Source organism: Drosophila suzukii, chromosome X, assembly GCF_043229965.1.
Source record: "Drosophila suzukii chromosome X, CBGP_Dsuzu_IsoJpt1.0, whole genome shotgun sequence".
NCBI lineage: Eukaryota > Metazoa > Arthropoda > Insecta > Diptera > Drosophilidae > Drosophila > Drosophila suzukii.
In genome coordinates, this window is record NC_092084.1 from 22,679,792 (window position 1) to 22,696,528 (window position 16,737).

At 43.3% G+C, this 16,737-nt stretch overlaps 2 protein-coding genes across 9 annotated transcripts in view; one reads left to right on the top strand and one right to left on the bottom strand.

Moving 5' to 3' along the window:
- Positions 1–13,252, top strand: part of Myo10A (Myosin 10A) — a 35,299-nt gene extending 22,047 nt beyond the window's left edge. For 2 of the 5 annotated variants that reach the window (XM_036821055.3, XM_036821053.3), the window contains 4 exons: positions 8,876–9,417; positions 10,241–10,472; positions 11,358–12,500; positions 12,560–13,252. In XM_036821055.3, coding sequence (XP_036676950.2) covers positions 8,876–9,417; positions 10,241–10,472; positions 11,358–12,500; positions 12,560–12,727 — 2,085 coding nt within the window. In that variant the 3' untranslated portion in view covers positions 12,728–13,252. Of the gene's footprint in view, positions 1–1,979; positions 3,783–8,851; positions 9,418–10,240; positions 10,473–11,357; positions 12,501–12,559 lie in introns of those variants that run through there. The other 3 variants (XM_065868247.2, XM_065868246.2, XM_070997679.1) reach the window with 2 other exon arrangements.
- Positions 13,253–13,318: 66 nt separating this feature from the next.
- C901 lies at positions 13,319–16,461 on the bottom strand. 4 transcript variants are annotated; one of them, XM_065868248.2, is made up of 8 exons: positions 16,368–16,461; positions 15,638–15,777; positions 15,438–15,576; positions 15,221–15,379; positions 14,975–15,166; positions 14,840–14,900; positions 14,268–14,398; positions 13,319–14,206 (listed from the first exon to the last, which is right to left on the bottom strand). In XM_065868248.2, the coding sequence occupies exons 2-8, from the start codon at positions 15,773–15,775 to the stop codon at positions 13,371–13,373; spliced, it is 1,656 nt and encodes a 551-aa protein (XP_065724320.2). In that variant the 5' UTR covers positions 15,776–15,777; positions 16,368–16,461; the 3' UTR covers positions 13,319–13,370. The 4 variants fall into 4 exon arrangements, with proteins under 4 accessions (XP_065724320.2, XP_065724322.2, XP_065724321.2 ...); XM_065868250.2 differs by having other exon boundaries at positions 15,638–15,952; positions 16,368–16,446; XM_065868249.2 differs by having other exon boundaries at positions 16,009–16,438.
- Positions 16,462–16,737: the final 276 nt, after the last annotated feature.

The window sequence follows — 16,737 nt, forward strand, 5'->3', positions numbered from 1 at the left end:
TAGCTCACCAGGGAGTGGGAATTCGACTTGGAAGTGCGGAGAAAGACTTTCCCGCTCTTTCTCAGGGGCTTTCCGCTCGGCTTGGCCAAGAGTTGAGAGCTGAAGAGTGGAGAGAAGAGAGTGGAGAATGGAGAGCCGCGTTTTCACTCAGTTCAGTGGGTCTTAACTTGGCTTAAAGCCATGGCTCCATGGGTCTTCAGCTCTTTGGCTCTCTGTTCTGCTCGACTGCGAGTGAAATGGCCAGTCGATTGGGATGGCTCTTTCCCAGGTTGTCTTGACCAGGTTGGCCAGTTTTTAGTTTTCAGTTTTTAGCTTTTAGTTTTCAGTCGTTAGTTGTTACGAATGTGCGGTAACGGCATCACGCGGCGCGCTCTTCCGTCGAATTCTTCTGGCCTTTTTTTTGACCAAGTTTAGCTTCTTCAGTTGCTTCGTTTTTTTTCCTGTGCTCTGTCGTGCTAAAATGTTTTTCTTGTGGGCCGGAACCAAACAAAGCTGAGGCCAAGTGACCCAAAAGATCGTAAACAAATGTATGGCATATCAAGTGGTTTCGATTGAAAGGCCACAAAGCGAACTTCAGATAAACCAACGAAGTTTTTTTTTTTGTGAGAGCAGTTCGAAAAGTGTCAAACGATAACACCAACCCATCGGGGAAAAATCACTTTCCATTACAATTCCCTGAAAGTTCGTTCCAAAACGGTTAGGATAGTTAGCGAACAATTGCTAAAAGTTCAGTGAAATCGGTAGAGTACATGATATACCACCTTGAACGTTATTCATGATACACAATAAGAGTTTGTTGTTTATTATTCATGACTGACTTTTTTTTGTTTTTAAATAATTTACTTTTATTAATCACTCAATTTTCAAACATTTACTGAACAGCTAAAAATAGTATTTTATTTTTATACCCGTTACTCGTAGAGTAAAAGGGTATACTAGATTCGTCGGAAAGTATGTAACAGGCAGAAGGAAGCGTTTCCGACCCCATAAAGTATATATATTCTTGATCAGGATCACTAGCCGAGTCGATCTAGCCATGTCCGTCTGTCCGTCTGTCCGTCTGTCCGTCTGTCTGTCCGGATGAACGCTGAGATCTCGGAAACTATGAGAGCTAGGCTATTGAGATTTGGCGTACAGATTCCTGAGCTTCTTACGCAGCGCAAGTTCGTTTCAGTAGACTGCCACGCCCACTCTAACGCCCACAAACCGCCCAAAACTGTAACTCCTACAGTTTTGATGCTAGACAGAAAATTTTTTTAAAATTTTAACTGAAATGTATTGTTCTCATCAATACCTATCGATTGACGTGAAAAAAAAGTTTGCCACGCCCACTTAAACGCCCACAAACCGCGAAAACCTGTGACGCCCACAATTTGCATGCTAGATATAAAATTTTAACTGAAACGTATTGGTGTCGTCAATACCTATCGATTGATCCAAAAATAAATTTGCCACGCCCACTCTAACGCCCATAACGCTTAAATCTGTCTACCGCCGGTAGGTGGCGCATTTTAATCTCGCTTTGCTGCTTGCATATCTCCATTTCCCTTTGAGTAACGGGTATCTGATAGTCGAGGTACTCGACTATAGCGTTCTTCCTTGTTTTAAATATATACAATTTTTAAAATAAAGTTCTATTGGGCTTGCAGTTCCTAAAATATTATAAAATATAAAGCTACCTTAATTTGGAATAATTGTTCTGTTCTTCATTAAATTATTTTAAAAAAAGTTGCTCAACCTGGTAACTTCAAGAAACATTTAGAAATTATTTTTTGAACAAAAAAAATATATTATTTATAAATATTAAAGAGCTAAGGAAGTACTTCTCTGGACTCGTTAACCCAAATTTCACCATAGCCTCATAAAACCCTATAGAGGCGGTATAGTTATACCAACATATTGAATGACTGGGTCGAACTGCACTCACATTGTCCATCTCCATTCCCCTTATTATTATGGTTACTTCATTCCGATCGCGGTATCGCAGATTGGCAAACAATTTGGCCAACCATCCGTGGTGGCTGAAACGCGCAACTCAGCATTGATTCCAATTATATGGCCATATTTTCAAACTGCTCTCACAAAGATAAAATAATACAAAATAAATAAATAAAAAAACCAACAACTGGCGACGATCGGCAGATTTTCGCCAGTCCATCAAGTGGAAAGACAAACTGCAAATGGCAAATTAAAATAAATTGAGGCAGAAAAGCGTAAAAATAACAAGAAAAAATAAATAACTTGGAGCGAGAAAAGAAACAAATACGGCACGCATTTAACTGCATTGCCAATTTCCACACATCAAAATAATACAAAAAAAAATCAAAAGGAAAAGAAGAAAAATTACAACCGATAGCAAGAAAAATCGCGTATACGTATGGTGTGCTGTGCTTGATGTGTGTGTCCGACCATCGAAACCATTCCATTCCACTCCACTCCAAAACTCATTGTGCGGGAAACGCTGGCCGCTGCGGTTCGTTTTTCATTTTTCGCCGTTTGCCGACCGATTTTCCTTGTTTTTCACGATTTCCCCCCCCCCCCCCCGAATCTCATCTCGAACGGCTGTGCAAACAATATATAATATGATGGAATAGATAGAGCCTGCAGGCCGTCCATCACAATGCACTAACTTTCACTGCGACGGAGGCGCAGAGTCTAGAGGGGGCTTATGGCAATGGTCGTGACTGTCAAACGATCCTGAACCCCAGCCCCCCCCGGCGAATCCCCCCCTCGATAATCCCAGGAAAATCCCCAGGATGTCACAGAGCGTGCGGGCCAGCAAATCCTCCTCATCCTCCTCGTCCTCCTCCTCCTGCCACGGGGTTCAACTGACCTCTGGCGGCGGCAGTGTGCCCCACAAGTTCAGCAGCATTGTCAACAAGGTGGAGTCGCTGATAAGCAAGATGCACCACGACAAGGTCAACAACTTTAAGCTGCTCCAGCAGCAGGGTCAGCAGCAGCAGCAGCATCATCATCATCAGGATACGGATAGGAATGGTGAGTCCCAAGACGATGGCGACCAGGAGTGCAAATGCGCCTCCTTGGACTCTCTAAACAATCTGACGGATGAGGAGCACGAGATGCTCTACACGGATTCTGATGATGCGGAAATAGCCCACATTACAGGCACCACTGCTGCCCAGGTGCATCATGGCCAGATGCAATCGCTCCATCAGCTGCAGATGCGACGCAGTGATCTCGACCAGCTGACAAACGAGAGCATTCGGGAGCTAAACGAACAGTGCTGTGCCTCGATGACGATGCATCATGAGGGTGGGGATTCCTCGGGATCCGGGCAAGGATGCCCGGGTGATCTCGGAATGGCCAACGATAATGCCTGGAGTGTGGAGGAGGACATCGTGTACAAGTGCTGCACTACGGCCACCCTCACTTCCAACTCCTCGGCGGGCAGTCTGTGCGAACAGTGCTGCCTGGAGGAGCAGCTCAGCTTCAAGATGCAGCTCAGCCAAAGAGATGATAACAACAATGAGGAGCAGGGTGGTATGGTGGAGATGCCTCAGATAGATGGGAATACCAACTCCCCTGCTCCTTTAGCTATTGCTGCTCCTGTTTCCGCCACCAATCTGGCAGGATTTCAGGGAGCGAATAACCCCTTGGCATCCACGCCCATGCTTATACCAGGGGGCAACAAGACGCGCAGGGTGAGCAATGCCAGCAGCGGATCCGTCAGCCGCATGGAGACGATCCTCGAGGAGCCAACGGAGTCCAAGATTTCCGTCAAGGAGATCCTGGCACGGTTCGAGACCATGAACTCCAATGAGGTAAAGAGTCAAGATTTTTTGGGATTTTAAAAACAGTATGATTGTAGAAAAACCAGGAATTACATTTAACATGGATATCACTTATGTGATCTCTTATTTTCCTTGTCAAATTTAGTTATGAAAGATTATGCAAAATGTAAATAAAGTTTTAACTTGTAATGTATTTTAGATGCCTTAAAAACTTTTCAAATCGAATTCCAAGCCCAACAAAAAGAATTCTCTCCCAGATTCCCCAAAAATCTTCTAATCGAATTCCAACTCCAACAAAAAGTATTTCTCTTTCAAAAACCTTTTAAAGTTTGGGTTATATTTTTAAAGTTTATAAATATCTAATAAGTTTTCCGTTTCTCAATTAAATTGCATTTAAAATATTTTCTAAAATTTTTGATAAATTGATAAATTAATCTATTCATTTTTCTTACATTTCCATTAACTGAACTGTAGACCATTTAAACTGTATCGTGTTTATTTAATCGGTTACCCCTTCCTTTAAATTTTCCACAAAACAAACAAGAAATTAATCAAATACGAACGCTTTTCAGGGGTCCAACAGAAAAGACCACAAATCATAACCCCATTTGCAAAGGCGGTTACGCAGGGAATCGGGGAGTGTGAGATGAATGTTCGTAGTGCTCGGGTCTAACGGTGTTATTAAGTCGACACATAATCGCATTATTAGCGTGGCCAGACGGCGAGCCAACCCACAAAGCCCACCAACCAGCCCATACACCATACCCCATACCCATCAGCCCACTGAACGGTCTCTCTCTTACATCACGATCCTCAATTGCTGGGCCCCTCGGTTGGTGGGCTAATTAGCGGGTAAACTGGCGATCTCGGGTCTCGGGTCTCGGTTATACAACAGCGGGTGGTACATTAAGCAGGGGTCCCCGCATCATGACGGCCTTTATGTCAACATCGTTAGTGTCCAACCCTCCTCAACAATAAAGGTATACATTTCGGGAAAGGGATTTCCCAATTGATACCCGGTCTGATCCCTTCTTTTATTTGTTATAATACTTCCAAACGTTAGGAATTCATTAAGATATCAAACATTGTGTAAATAATATATTTAATCCTGGCTTAAAATGTTTAGAAGAGTTTTAAGCACGATGTACGATTGTGTTTTTTTATCTTTAGGTTTCCGTTTAGAAATAATTATTATGTTTTTGGACTTAGTACATCTTAACAGTAAGGAAAAATATTTCTAATAAAATATTTAATAGTAATAGAACCTTTCTTTTGTGACAAAAAGTCCTAAAACTTATAAGAAACTTATTAGATATTTAAAAAACCATCTAATATTAAATATTACAATTAAGAGTAGTGTATCAAATGCTGAAAGAAAACTATTTGATATTGAATCACGTCTGCCTCTCGGTTATTAAAACCAAATAATGGGAAATTCTTCAACGTCTGCGCTTACCAGTGGCTTTAATGAATCCGCGGATTGTGTTTAATCGATCTTGGCCATCTGGAAGAGGTTGCATTGCGTTGACCAGGGGCATTGGATGGGTAGTGCACGTTCTAAATTCCCTGGCGAACTTTCTTGGCCCCGGAAAATGAGCAGCGTGCTGGATCAAAGAAGATGCCATCACGTTTATAGTTCGGGTTCGATGACCACTCTTTGTGTATGATGTGTGCGATCCATAAAAACAGAAGATTAAAGATTCAAGACAATAAGAACTGCTGAATGAGATGGGTTAGTTGTTGGTTGTTTGGTTGGTTGGTTGGTGACCCACAAAGATGCCGAGGCGATAGTACGAAATGGGTTATTATACTTTGCCGTTTTCCCCGAGTGCTAAAAAAGCATATTGTAATTTAACTGTAATTTGATTTCAATAATTTAATTACACTTTTCGTGTGCTTTTATTTTTGTGTATTGTGCGTCTCATCTTTATAGCTAACCTCCGTTTCGAGTAAATTACTTTAATTTCTTTCGACTGCATTTGGCTTCGCAGTAAATCCATCAAAACAGACGGACTGGTGCGCATTAATTTCGAATTTAATTAACTTGAGCTGGCAAAACAAAGGAAAAAAAATAGATATATATAAGAGGCACATATGAAATAACACATGGCCGGCCGAAAAGAAAGTTTTAGCGGTCACTTAGAAATTACACTCCAAATTTAACTCTTGTTTTTGCTCCACATGCGTGCGAGTGTGTGTCTGTGGGACTTGGCGAGAATTATCGCTGCAAGTCGAGTGTTTGAGGAAACTGGAGCATCTAGAGTCCGACTGGGGCCATCTGACCCAGTTGGGAGCCTGGTTCCAGTCCAGTCCCAGTACCCACATGCCCATAATATGCGCCGCGAACACGAGATTTGGCCCCGTTTTTGGCTGACAGCCAACGGGCCAAGACTTCTCGATCGCATCCAGACAGCCAGACAGTCGGACAGCCAGACAACAAGTCCCGAAATGCCTCTGGCTGGGATTAGCCACATGGATAACCGATCTCCCATCCAAGATCTGGGTGATCCTTGTCCCAAGGCGATCTCGATTCAATGTCTGGTATTTTACGATGATTGCTAGTGAGCATGTAGTCGCTGTACCCACGCCATTAATGGAGTCTGTCCTCTAAATGCACTTAAAAATATTTCTTTACTTCGTTTTTGGCTTATGTAAATCTGGTTTTATAACTGCAATTTAAATGCTATAACAGAAATAAGTTCACAAATTGAATTATCAATAATCTCCAGTGATATATTGGTTAAATATAGAAAAATGTACATTGTTAACCATCTTCAAAATGTTTCTTTTCATATTATTTTTGAATTTATTTCCTCAAAACTTGCACATGCAATTAACCACCGTAAAAATCTAAGTATTATGAAAATGTATTGTAATTTTGGTAATATACCTTGCTTCTTTTTACAATCATTTTTTGTGGTTATCTTTACCGCACTTAAGAAATCTAAAAATGAAGGCAGGAAAATTAGCGAAAATCATGCATAATTTATAATCTAAAAACCGCTGTTGTATTTAAATTTCCGTTGGTTTGGCGTACAAAATTGATCAAAAAACCCAGAAAAAAGTTATAAACAAAAGAAAACATTTTGTTGATTGACTAGTCAAGTCGTTAAATTCATTTTCGAAATATAAATCACCTTTAAATCTATCGATCCACTTTTTCTGTTTCTCTCTCTTGCGAAAAAAATGTCTCTATGGTGGATTTTTGTTTAATTAAAAAAATTGCTGCAATTCCAAAAACAATCTTCATTTACGACCAGTTGGGTGTAATGAGTTTGTTTTTGTTTGTTATTTGTTATTTGTTTTTCTTTTTTTAATCGTATTTTCCTGCAGTGGTTTTTCACGTTGCTGGCCAAAATTTGAACAATGCGCATAATTTTTCACATATGGCAAGTTGATTGATTGGTGAAAGATTTCCGCTTTCATAAACAACAACTTTTACTAATCTCTTCTTGCATGAGCGTGCAAAATGCATTTTGCGGGGGGCTTAACACTGGACTAAGTGTATGTCTATCGCTATATAGTACTATGAATATATATATCCAAATATTGTGTATGGCTGCGTGTTTGTGGGGGCGTGCAAGAGTTAAAAAAAAAAGAAAGAAAGCAATTGCAACAAATTGCACCAAATAATTGAATGCAGGCAATAAAAGTGAAAAATCACCAATGCCAAACACTTTCGTTGCCAAAAACGCAGTGTTCCGCTCGTACCGCTCGTATCCATCGGATCGCCAATCCCCGCCAGCTGTCACCGGTCAATATGGGAGCATAAATCATCTGCCACGCCCCCCTGCAACCGGTCCCGCTGGATGGGCGGGCGGTCGGCCATGGCTAACAGAAAATGGCAACTGGTTGCGCCGTGCTGGCCGAAAAAGGCGCCCAGCAACTTTCACATGCCATTGACATGGCCAGCACAAAAAATATGCGAGCTGCGAATTGTGAATTGCGAATTGCGAATAGCGCCTTGCAAGTCAATTAACAAATTGCAGCCTCTCTCAGCTGCACTCTCCTGCGCTGCACGGCAAGAAATAATTGTTATCGCCGGCCTGAAATTGACTTTCGAAACTAAATTTCAAGCCTTACCTTCAAATTTCTGTGCTTCGATTTTATGACTTGCACATCCAATTAAATAATTACGAAACCCATTTTTCATATACCCATTGGAAGTATTTATTTAAATAATTTCTAAATGTTTTAAAAGATACATTAAAGGGGTCCTACTTCCTTAATAAAAATAAAAAATAAATAAAAATAAAAAATTAATAAAAATAAAAAATGTTGTTAATATATATTTTTTATAAGTGGATAGATTTTTCAAGATATTATTTTTAGTTTGAACTCCTTTTTTTTATTAGTGCAATTTTATCTTGACGTATATGCAGACTTTTGCAATTGAGTTTGAAAGTAATTTCTCTGTAAAACACTTTAAGCTATCTTTTTTGTAAATTCATTAAGCAAGTATCAAAAAGCGCAGTGATTACATTAATTAATTACTTATCCTGGCTTATAACATAGTGGTGAGCTAATGGTAAACATTTGCTGGTATAATATTTCTGTGTGCATGTATTTTGGTAAATTATTATTTATCCTGACGTATGATATGGTAATTATTTGATGATTATAGGCTTAAAATTTTTAAAAAAATATACTGCCTTGTCTAACAAAAAGTAAAGTAAATATATATTCTTAAAATAGTATTGTCAAGTATTTAAATTTATATTGTGTTATATATTAAAAATACGAAATCGAAGGTCTCGAAATTATCGCTAGCACCCTAAATTTTAGGCTTAGTTTCGTTAACTTCCCTATCATTTGCAATACTCATATAAATAAATATTAATTTATTTTTTGTTATTAACAGTTTAATATCATCTTTAACAAAATAAAGACATTATATGTTATATTATTATTTTATAGTGATAAATTATAATAAAAATGGCTCATATATCTTGCCTTCCTTCCTATTGCAGTCTTAGTTTTGTATACTTTACCATCGTCTTTAGTAAATTAATAATTAGTACATTAATGTCATCTTTACAAAATTTATAAAATTATAATATGCTTTTTAAAAGTAATAAATTAAAATAACAATAACTCAGCTCTTGCCTTCCTCTCACTTGCAGTCACAATCGAAGGCCTCAACCTTGTCCTCAGGAGCCCGGGCCGCCGCCCAGACCCTGAATGTGCCGCTGGAGCGCCTGGAATCCCGCCAGGCGCACGCCCAGCGCAACGAGCACGGCATGGAGGTCGGCGGATCCCGCCAGAATGAGCAGGTGCAGCAGGCGGATCTGCACCACCACCTGCAGCACCACCAAACCCAGCAGCAGCAGCAGCAACAGCAGCAGCTGGAGGACGCTTTGGAGGAGCAGCAGATGGCCGCCGAGCACCAGCAGCAGCAGCAGGGTCAGCAGCAGCGATTCCTCAAGCAGCAGAGCTACCTGCACTCCGCCCGAAAGTCCAACGCAGGCCAGCAGCCCTCCTCCCTGACCAACGGCCAGGTGCACCAGCAGGAGCAGATCCTGCAGCAGCAGCAGCAGCAGTCGCAGTCCCTGCCGCACCACGACCTGGACGCCAACTACATGCAGGACGAGGGCAACGGCGGCACCCCGCCCTCGGTCACCAAGTACTCGCTGCTCCAGTTCGCCATGCAGCACTTCCGCAACGAGTAAGTTGAAAGGGAATATTCAAATATCAGGGATCACAAAAAAATATCTCAGATAGGGATGTCAGAACTTATAATATTTATAAAAGAATTGGAATTTATTACCATATATTTAAGCTCCATAAAAGTAAAATTTAACTAGCTTATTGTTTCTCGAAAATATTTAAAAACTCATTAGAACAGTTAAGGACCATTTTTAAACTTCTTGAAATTAAGATTAAACTTGGCTTTTTGTATCCCGAAAATATTTAGAAATATTGTCTGTGGATTCTTAAGGACTTATGTCACTTCTCAGATTTATACCAACTGACTGGATTTATTTTAAAAACTTAGGACAACTAAAACATGATTAAATATTCTTACATAAACGTTATAAAATGCGCCTGTACAACACTTATAGCGTTGTAAGACCTTATAATATTTATCCCAAAATGTTGTTTTTACACTAGCCGACTGCATTTATTTTATGTTGTCAGGGGAAGCCTACACATTATTTAATAGACGTATAATGTTATAAAAATGTTGTTAGTCTGTTTTCTAGGCTGTCAGATTTTTTTTAAATATATCCAATCAGTTAGTCAATAAAAAAATGTTTTCAACCTATGCTATAGAAAATATTTGTATAGGTACTACATGTTTTAAACGATCACCCAACAAGTCAAATATGTGATCTGTTTGAAATCTGCATCCAGGAAGGAGTATTTTATGAACTAATCATACCCTTCAGCTAGAATATGGGGCAGGTTTCGCCCCACTCTTCCTTTTTAAGGGGGAAATAATGATATATTTGGCATAAGTCTTAATGGTATATTTATTTTTGTTACAGCCAACTGAGGGACGCTGACCGCCACCACGAGCGGCACCAGTCCGCCGCGAATCGTTCGTACGCGGAGCTGGTGAAGTGGCAGGGCCACGCCATACGCCTGCCGCTCCTCCGACTCCCAAATGACCTGGCGCCACTGGCTCTGGAGTGCTTCGACTGCATCCTGCGCTACTGCGGCGACATCCCGCTGGATCCTGACCTCACGGAGGTCAAATGCGTCTACACGGTGCTCATGGTGAGTGTTCTGGGTTCTTAGTTCTGTCTTCTGGGTTACCAAAACCGGTTGAAATCAACGACTTTGAGGTGGTCCCACAAATATGTGCAACAGGTTTCGGGCGACAACTAAATCGCTGGCTGTTCTGGTGCCCTAGAAATTGGAGCTTTGCAACCGGAAATAAATTGTGGACACCTCGAAGTCATCTAACCACTTGGGGAATAACGTGTACAGGTAGTTTCGCAACTCTGTGAGAATTTATTGTGTCGAAAGTGGATTAGAGATCAGACTTTCAGTGGAACTTAGGAAAGGTTTTTGGAACCAGACGTTATTTCATTTTTCCTAGGATGAGAGGTTTTTGTACGACTTTAAAGACTTATCCTTTATATGCAAAAATAATATCTTTATGGAGTATGTTAACTCAAGACCATTTCCAGTTTTGCACAACTTGATTTGAGTTGGCAACAGGAAGAGTTGTTATATAAAATTGCCTATCGGAAGTGTTTGGACTTGTGTCTTTAATAACCAAGCGCTGTCAATCAAGAAATATCAGTTTCCCGATTTTATAATATTTTTGTTTGGTTAAAAAAAAACAGGTCAAATAAGTTTTGAAGCTAGATATTTCCCGTTTTTGGTGGTTTGGAAAATCGATTAAATTTCTGTGAATGGTTTATGTTTCTTGTGAATAATATAATAATAATATGAAATAGTGAATATATATTAGTTTATATTTTATGCATAAGTACCGAAAGATAAAAGATTTTAGCCAATTTTGTAAAACCATTTATGCTATTTAAATGATAATACTTTCGAAATTGAGTTTCTCAAAGGGTTGTACTCAGAAAAAGGTTGCTTTAAATACTTTCCTATATCTTAATACTCACTTTTTCCATCCGATCCTTACAGCATTGTCACAAATACTTGGCCCTGCGCGACGAGGTCTATTGCCAGCTGATGAAGCAGACGACGGCCAACCGGTCACCATGTCCGGACAGCTCGCAGCGAGCCTGGCGCCTGCTCAGCATCCTGGCGGCGTACTTCGGCTGCTCGGACGCACTGCGTCCCTACCTGATGGAGCACCTGACCTCAGCGGCCTCTGACCGGCGGCGCTCTTGTCACGGCACCGCTGCCGTTTGTCTCACAAATCTCCGCAAGACAGCTCGCTGTGGCGGCCGGAAGAATGTGCCCAGTGTGGAGGAGGTGACGGCCGTCTCCGCGGGACGTTCAGCCCGCCGACAGATCTACCGCCTGCCCGGAGGAGCGGAACGAGTGGTCAACACCCGCTGCTCCACTGTGGTGGCCGATGTGATCGCTGAATTGTGCGCCCTGCTGGGCGTGGAATCGGAGGCGGAGCAGCAAGAGTTCTCCCTGTACTGCATCGTTCAGGGCGATGCCTTCACCATGCCGCTGGCCGCCGATGAATACATCCTGGACGTGACCACGGAGCTTCTCAAATCGGGGCAGCCCTTCTACCTGATCTTCTGCCGTTCTGTTTGGCATTTCGCCCTGAAGCGGGAACCTGCTCCGATGCCCCTGTACGTGGAGGTGCTCTTCAATCAGGTGGCACCGGATTATCTGGAGGGTCTACTGCTGGAACTACCCGGCAATGGAGTGCCCGTGCCTGAGATGGTCAGGGATATGGCGAGAATTGCGGCACTGCTGCATCGGGCTGCCGATCTTAGTCATGTGCCGGCGATGAAGGAGATCAAATTCCTGCTGCCCAAGCCGGCGCTGGGCATCCGCGAGATCCGACCCGCCCAGTGGGTGGGCCTGGTCCAGTCGGCCTGGCCGCAGGTGGCCAACCTGAGTCCTGGCCAGGTGAAGGCCCAGTTCCTCAACGTGCTGGCCACCTGGCCGCTCTTCGGCAGCAGCTTTTTCGCGGTGAAACGCATCTGGGCGGAGGAGGGACCACATGTGGAGGACAACCACAGTCCCATGTGGCGGGATCTCATCCTGGCCCTCAATCGACGTGGGGTCCTCTTCCTGGACCCCAACACACACGAAACCCTGCAGCACTGGAGCTTCATGGAAGTGATCTCCACGCGCAAGGTGAGTTGGCCTAGTTTCCCATTGAAGTTCTCTTGTTAATTATAGTCTATTTTTAATAGGTTCGTTCGGAGGATGGAGCCCTTTTCCTGGACATGAAGGTTGGCAATCTGATGCAGCAGCGCGTCATCCGCGTCCAAACGGAGCAGGCCCACGAGATCTCGCGCCTGGTGCGCCAATACATCACCATGGCCCAGATCAGTCAGCGCGACAAGCGGGAGCTCAACTAGAGTCCGAATATTGGCATAATTATTATTATTATTATTATTCGTATTGATATATATTGTATTGAGTTATTCTCCCATATGTTTCCATACATTTTTTTGGTCGTTTCGTAAGTCACCCTACCAGATACATATATTTATTAACGCCCATATGCAAGATTCATATGTATGTTTAGATGTTTATGTTGTGCTGGTTTCTGTAATTCCGATTCCTGATCCTCTAACCTCCCCCCCAACTCGGTGGCGCTACGATGGCCATATAGATCCTTTTTTCTACCCGCTCAAAGAAGTCCCCTTTGTCTTAAGTTTAAGCGAACCAAGTGCAATCCGAGTGCAGGAATTGAACTCCCCCAGCTCTGGTCCCAAACCCCCCAACCCCCATTTCGATTCAACGATTTATGGTAGCACTTAAGATTAGCAAACTTTATTATTATCATTTTTTTTTGACATTTGTTAAATCGAAAATTGCTTAGCTTAATCCCTAAAATTATCATAAATAAATACAATTTATATATGTATATCTATCGCAAAGGAATGGATTTCTTAATTGGGTGGCTTAACTATAAAAAAAAGACAAAGATAGCACACTTTAAGATAGGTTAGGGTTATGAGAAAAAAATGGATTACTGGTCATTTGTCAGCTGCTTAACTAAATAATATTTGGTATGAGTTGATCGCTGTCATCCTCCTCATCATCCTCGTCCTCGTCCTCCTCCTCGTCATACTCGCCATCCTCGTCCTCCTCGTCATCCTCGTCATCTTCGTCCTCCTCCTCATCCTCCACATTTGGCTTGTCCTTGTGGCTGGTCACGGATGTTGCTGCTGTAGCTGCTGGATTTGCTGTTGCTGTTGCAGCTGGCGCCAGAGTTGCTATTGTTTGCTCCTGGCTGGTGATGGTGGGCAGTGGGCGTGGCTGTGGAGGAGGTCCTGCCTCTGCAGCCACACTTGTTGCATTATCCTTTACGGTTTTTTCACCGGATGTCGCCGCTGTGGCCGGAGAAACTGATGGAGCTGGGGTGGCACGCCTCGTTGTAACGACTCTTAACGCTTCATTAGTCGCATTGTGGCTGCCAGCTCCAGTTGCCACCGCCGTCGTCCTGTTGGTGGGTCCTGCTCCAGCTTCAGCTCCTGCTCCTGCGGTTGCCACCATCACTGCGGTGTCATTTGTCCGGCGCTCCGGCTCGTTAACCGCCGGTAACTTTTCCACCTGGCCAGCAGCAACACCACCACCACCACCCATCGCGCTGTCATCGAGCACACCTGTGTCCACATCTTGGTCCTTATCCTGATCCTGGTCGGTGGGCGTTGGCGGGGTGATGCGCGGCGGCGCCACCGAGGTTAGCAGAAAGTCATCGCGTATCTCGCAGTTCTTGCCCAGAAATCCCTGCCGGCACTGGCAGCGGTAGCTCCCATCCTCGCGGCTCAGCGATACGCACTTGCCCTCGTTCTCGCACGTGTCCGGATGCTCCACGCAGTAGGTGAGCTCTGTGTGGGTCAATGTGGTCAGTTCCCCGTTAGGACGAGGTCACATATCGGATATACTCACTCTCGTCGCACAGCATCCCGCCCCAGCCGGGATGGCAGTTGCACTCCCACGGCGCCTCGCAATCGCCGTTGGCACATCCCGGATAGGGGAAGCACTTGTCGCACTGGCTGCCCGTCCAGCCCACCTTGCACCTGGGGGAGAAAGTCAAGGGGTGACATTGGAAAATAGTGGAGGGAGTGGGTTAGGCTAATTGATAAGGGTTCAAGTGCAAAGTGCTCTATGTAGGCAGCGAATAAAACATATTTTTTGAATACATAAAACAAACCCAAAACAGTACCTAAAATTTTTCCTTCCAGTTTTTCAATCGTAGTTTTGTCAAATCAAGGCGTTCAGCTAAAAGACCGACTGTTTTGAACAGCTTGCTAGATACGCTAACGATCCCAATCACTTAGAGGAATATTTTTTTTTTTGACCAATTTTCGCATTTTTTGTAAGGGGGTGCATCGTCTTTTTATGCAAAACATTTGTAGAGTTAAAAAAGGCTAAAACACTGATATTTTTGGTCGGAAAAATGGAACTCAGATTTCTTGAATAGGTTCTTGGGTGGTATGCTACATTTAGCTTATAATTACCGGCATTCTCCTGGTTTGCGGCAATATCCGTGCTGTTTGCTGCAGTCGGGGTCGCAAAGGGCTGCGTGGGAAGGGAGTTGGGAGTTGTAGGGGGATTAGGTACTCGGTGGATCCTTCAGCGATTGCAGGACTTACGCGTCTGGCAGAGCAGTCCTGTGTAGCCGGGCAGGCAGAGGCACTCTAGCGGCTTGTTGCAGGTTCCGTGCTGGCAGCCCGGCATTGTGGCGCACTCGGAGCAGGTGCGTCCGGCGTAGCCAATCCGGCAGCGGCACTCGCCCGGTGCCTCGCAATAACCTCGGGTGCTGTGGCATCCGCTCCGGCAACTGGCTGTAGGTCAAGGGTCAGAGAAAATCCCTTATCCTTAAACACATTTATACTTACGTTCCGTGCAGAAGAGTCCTGCCCAGCCGGGCTTACAGATGCATTCGAAGGGCTTGGTGCATCCGCCGTGTTGGCAACCTGGAAGCGGGATGCACTTGTCGCAGAGTTCGCCACTGTATCCAATGCGGCACCTGCATTCCCCGGGTCGCTGGCAGTAGCCTATGTGGGGTCAAGGGTTATAGAATCTCCAAGGATCGCCTTTATGTCCAAGCCTTACCATTCATGGGGTCGCAGCCTCTTCGGCACATGGGCACCTGGCAAAGATCACCCTGCCATCCAGGAAGACACTTAAAGTCGCCCTTTTCATCGCACACATAATGTGCATTTTGCTTCTGTTTCTGCGATTTTTCGCAAGCCTAAAGTTGAAAAAACTCTTGGGTTTAGAGATCCAAATTCGTGGAGCTTTCTTGAACTCACTCTTTGCTTCCATAGCGGAATATTCGAATTGCTGCTTTGACGCGCCTCGAAGTTTCGTCTAAAGCTATCGATTCCCTCCAGTTTAAGGGCGGTGATCGCTGTCACAAGCAGCAAAGCCGCCTTTTTGTCTGGCAACATATCTAAGTTCGAGTTTTGATTAATATATAAATATATATTAAATAATAAATGAAACAAAAAATCTTAAAAATCCATTGCAAGAACGTAGTGCTTGTTGTTTGAATCAAATTCTGGTTATTTGGTTGGTTATAATATACCAACGACCAACACTTGATATATAGTTTTTAATGGTGTTTCCTAAAATAAAAACGTATTTAGTTGAATATTAATTTCATATCCAACTACTGCTTAACCTTGAGTCTATTTGAAATTATGGCTACAAATAGCCTCTTAAGAAGTTAGTAATGTTTTTTGTAGGCGTCTACTGTAAGCAAGAATAAAGAAAGCCTAAGTGAGCTCTGGCTAATGTCTAGACTCTTTGGATTATCCGCTCAAACGAAAAGTGATTTCGTTTGGGCCAACTTAGACCGGTAAAAGAAATCGACTGGTACAACGGCCCACAGTCGCGTCACAATTAACATGTTTGAAGACAACTTTCTTCGCGGCCAAAGCAAAAGAACGGGAATCACACTGAGAGCCGAGAACCGATTTCTTGATGAATCACACCGGGTCTGGGGCCGAAGAAACCAGAAGAATTCAAATCGAGAATTACTCTTAACGGTTAGATTGCAGCTTCTCAGACAGATGCACTTCACTTGTCGGTGGTCCGTATCGGTCTGCGATCGCTTTGGGACTAATCAAGTAGACGCCTCTGGCCGATTCTCGGCTCTTTCTTCAACTCGTAGCTTGGCTCTTCCGTCTCTCTCTCTCTGTCTTTCTTTCTTCTGGCCTTCGCCGTGAACTCTTCGCCGAGAGGCACAGCCAGTAAAAGAGCGCTTGGCACCTGACTATTGGTAATTGGGTCAACCGGTAGATCCAAATCAGCTGGGCCATGTACAGTGGGTGTGAATGCAGTTTACACAGGCAAATTTAATTTTATAAATTTAAAATACCCGAACTCTGCTTGTTTTTTGATTAAACAA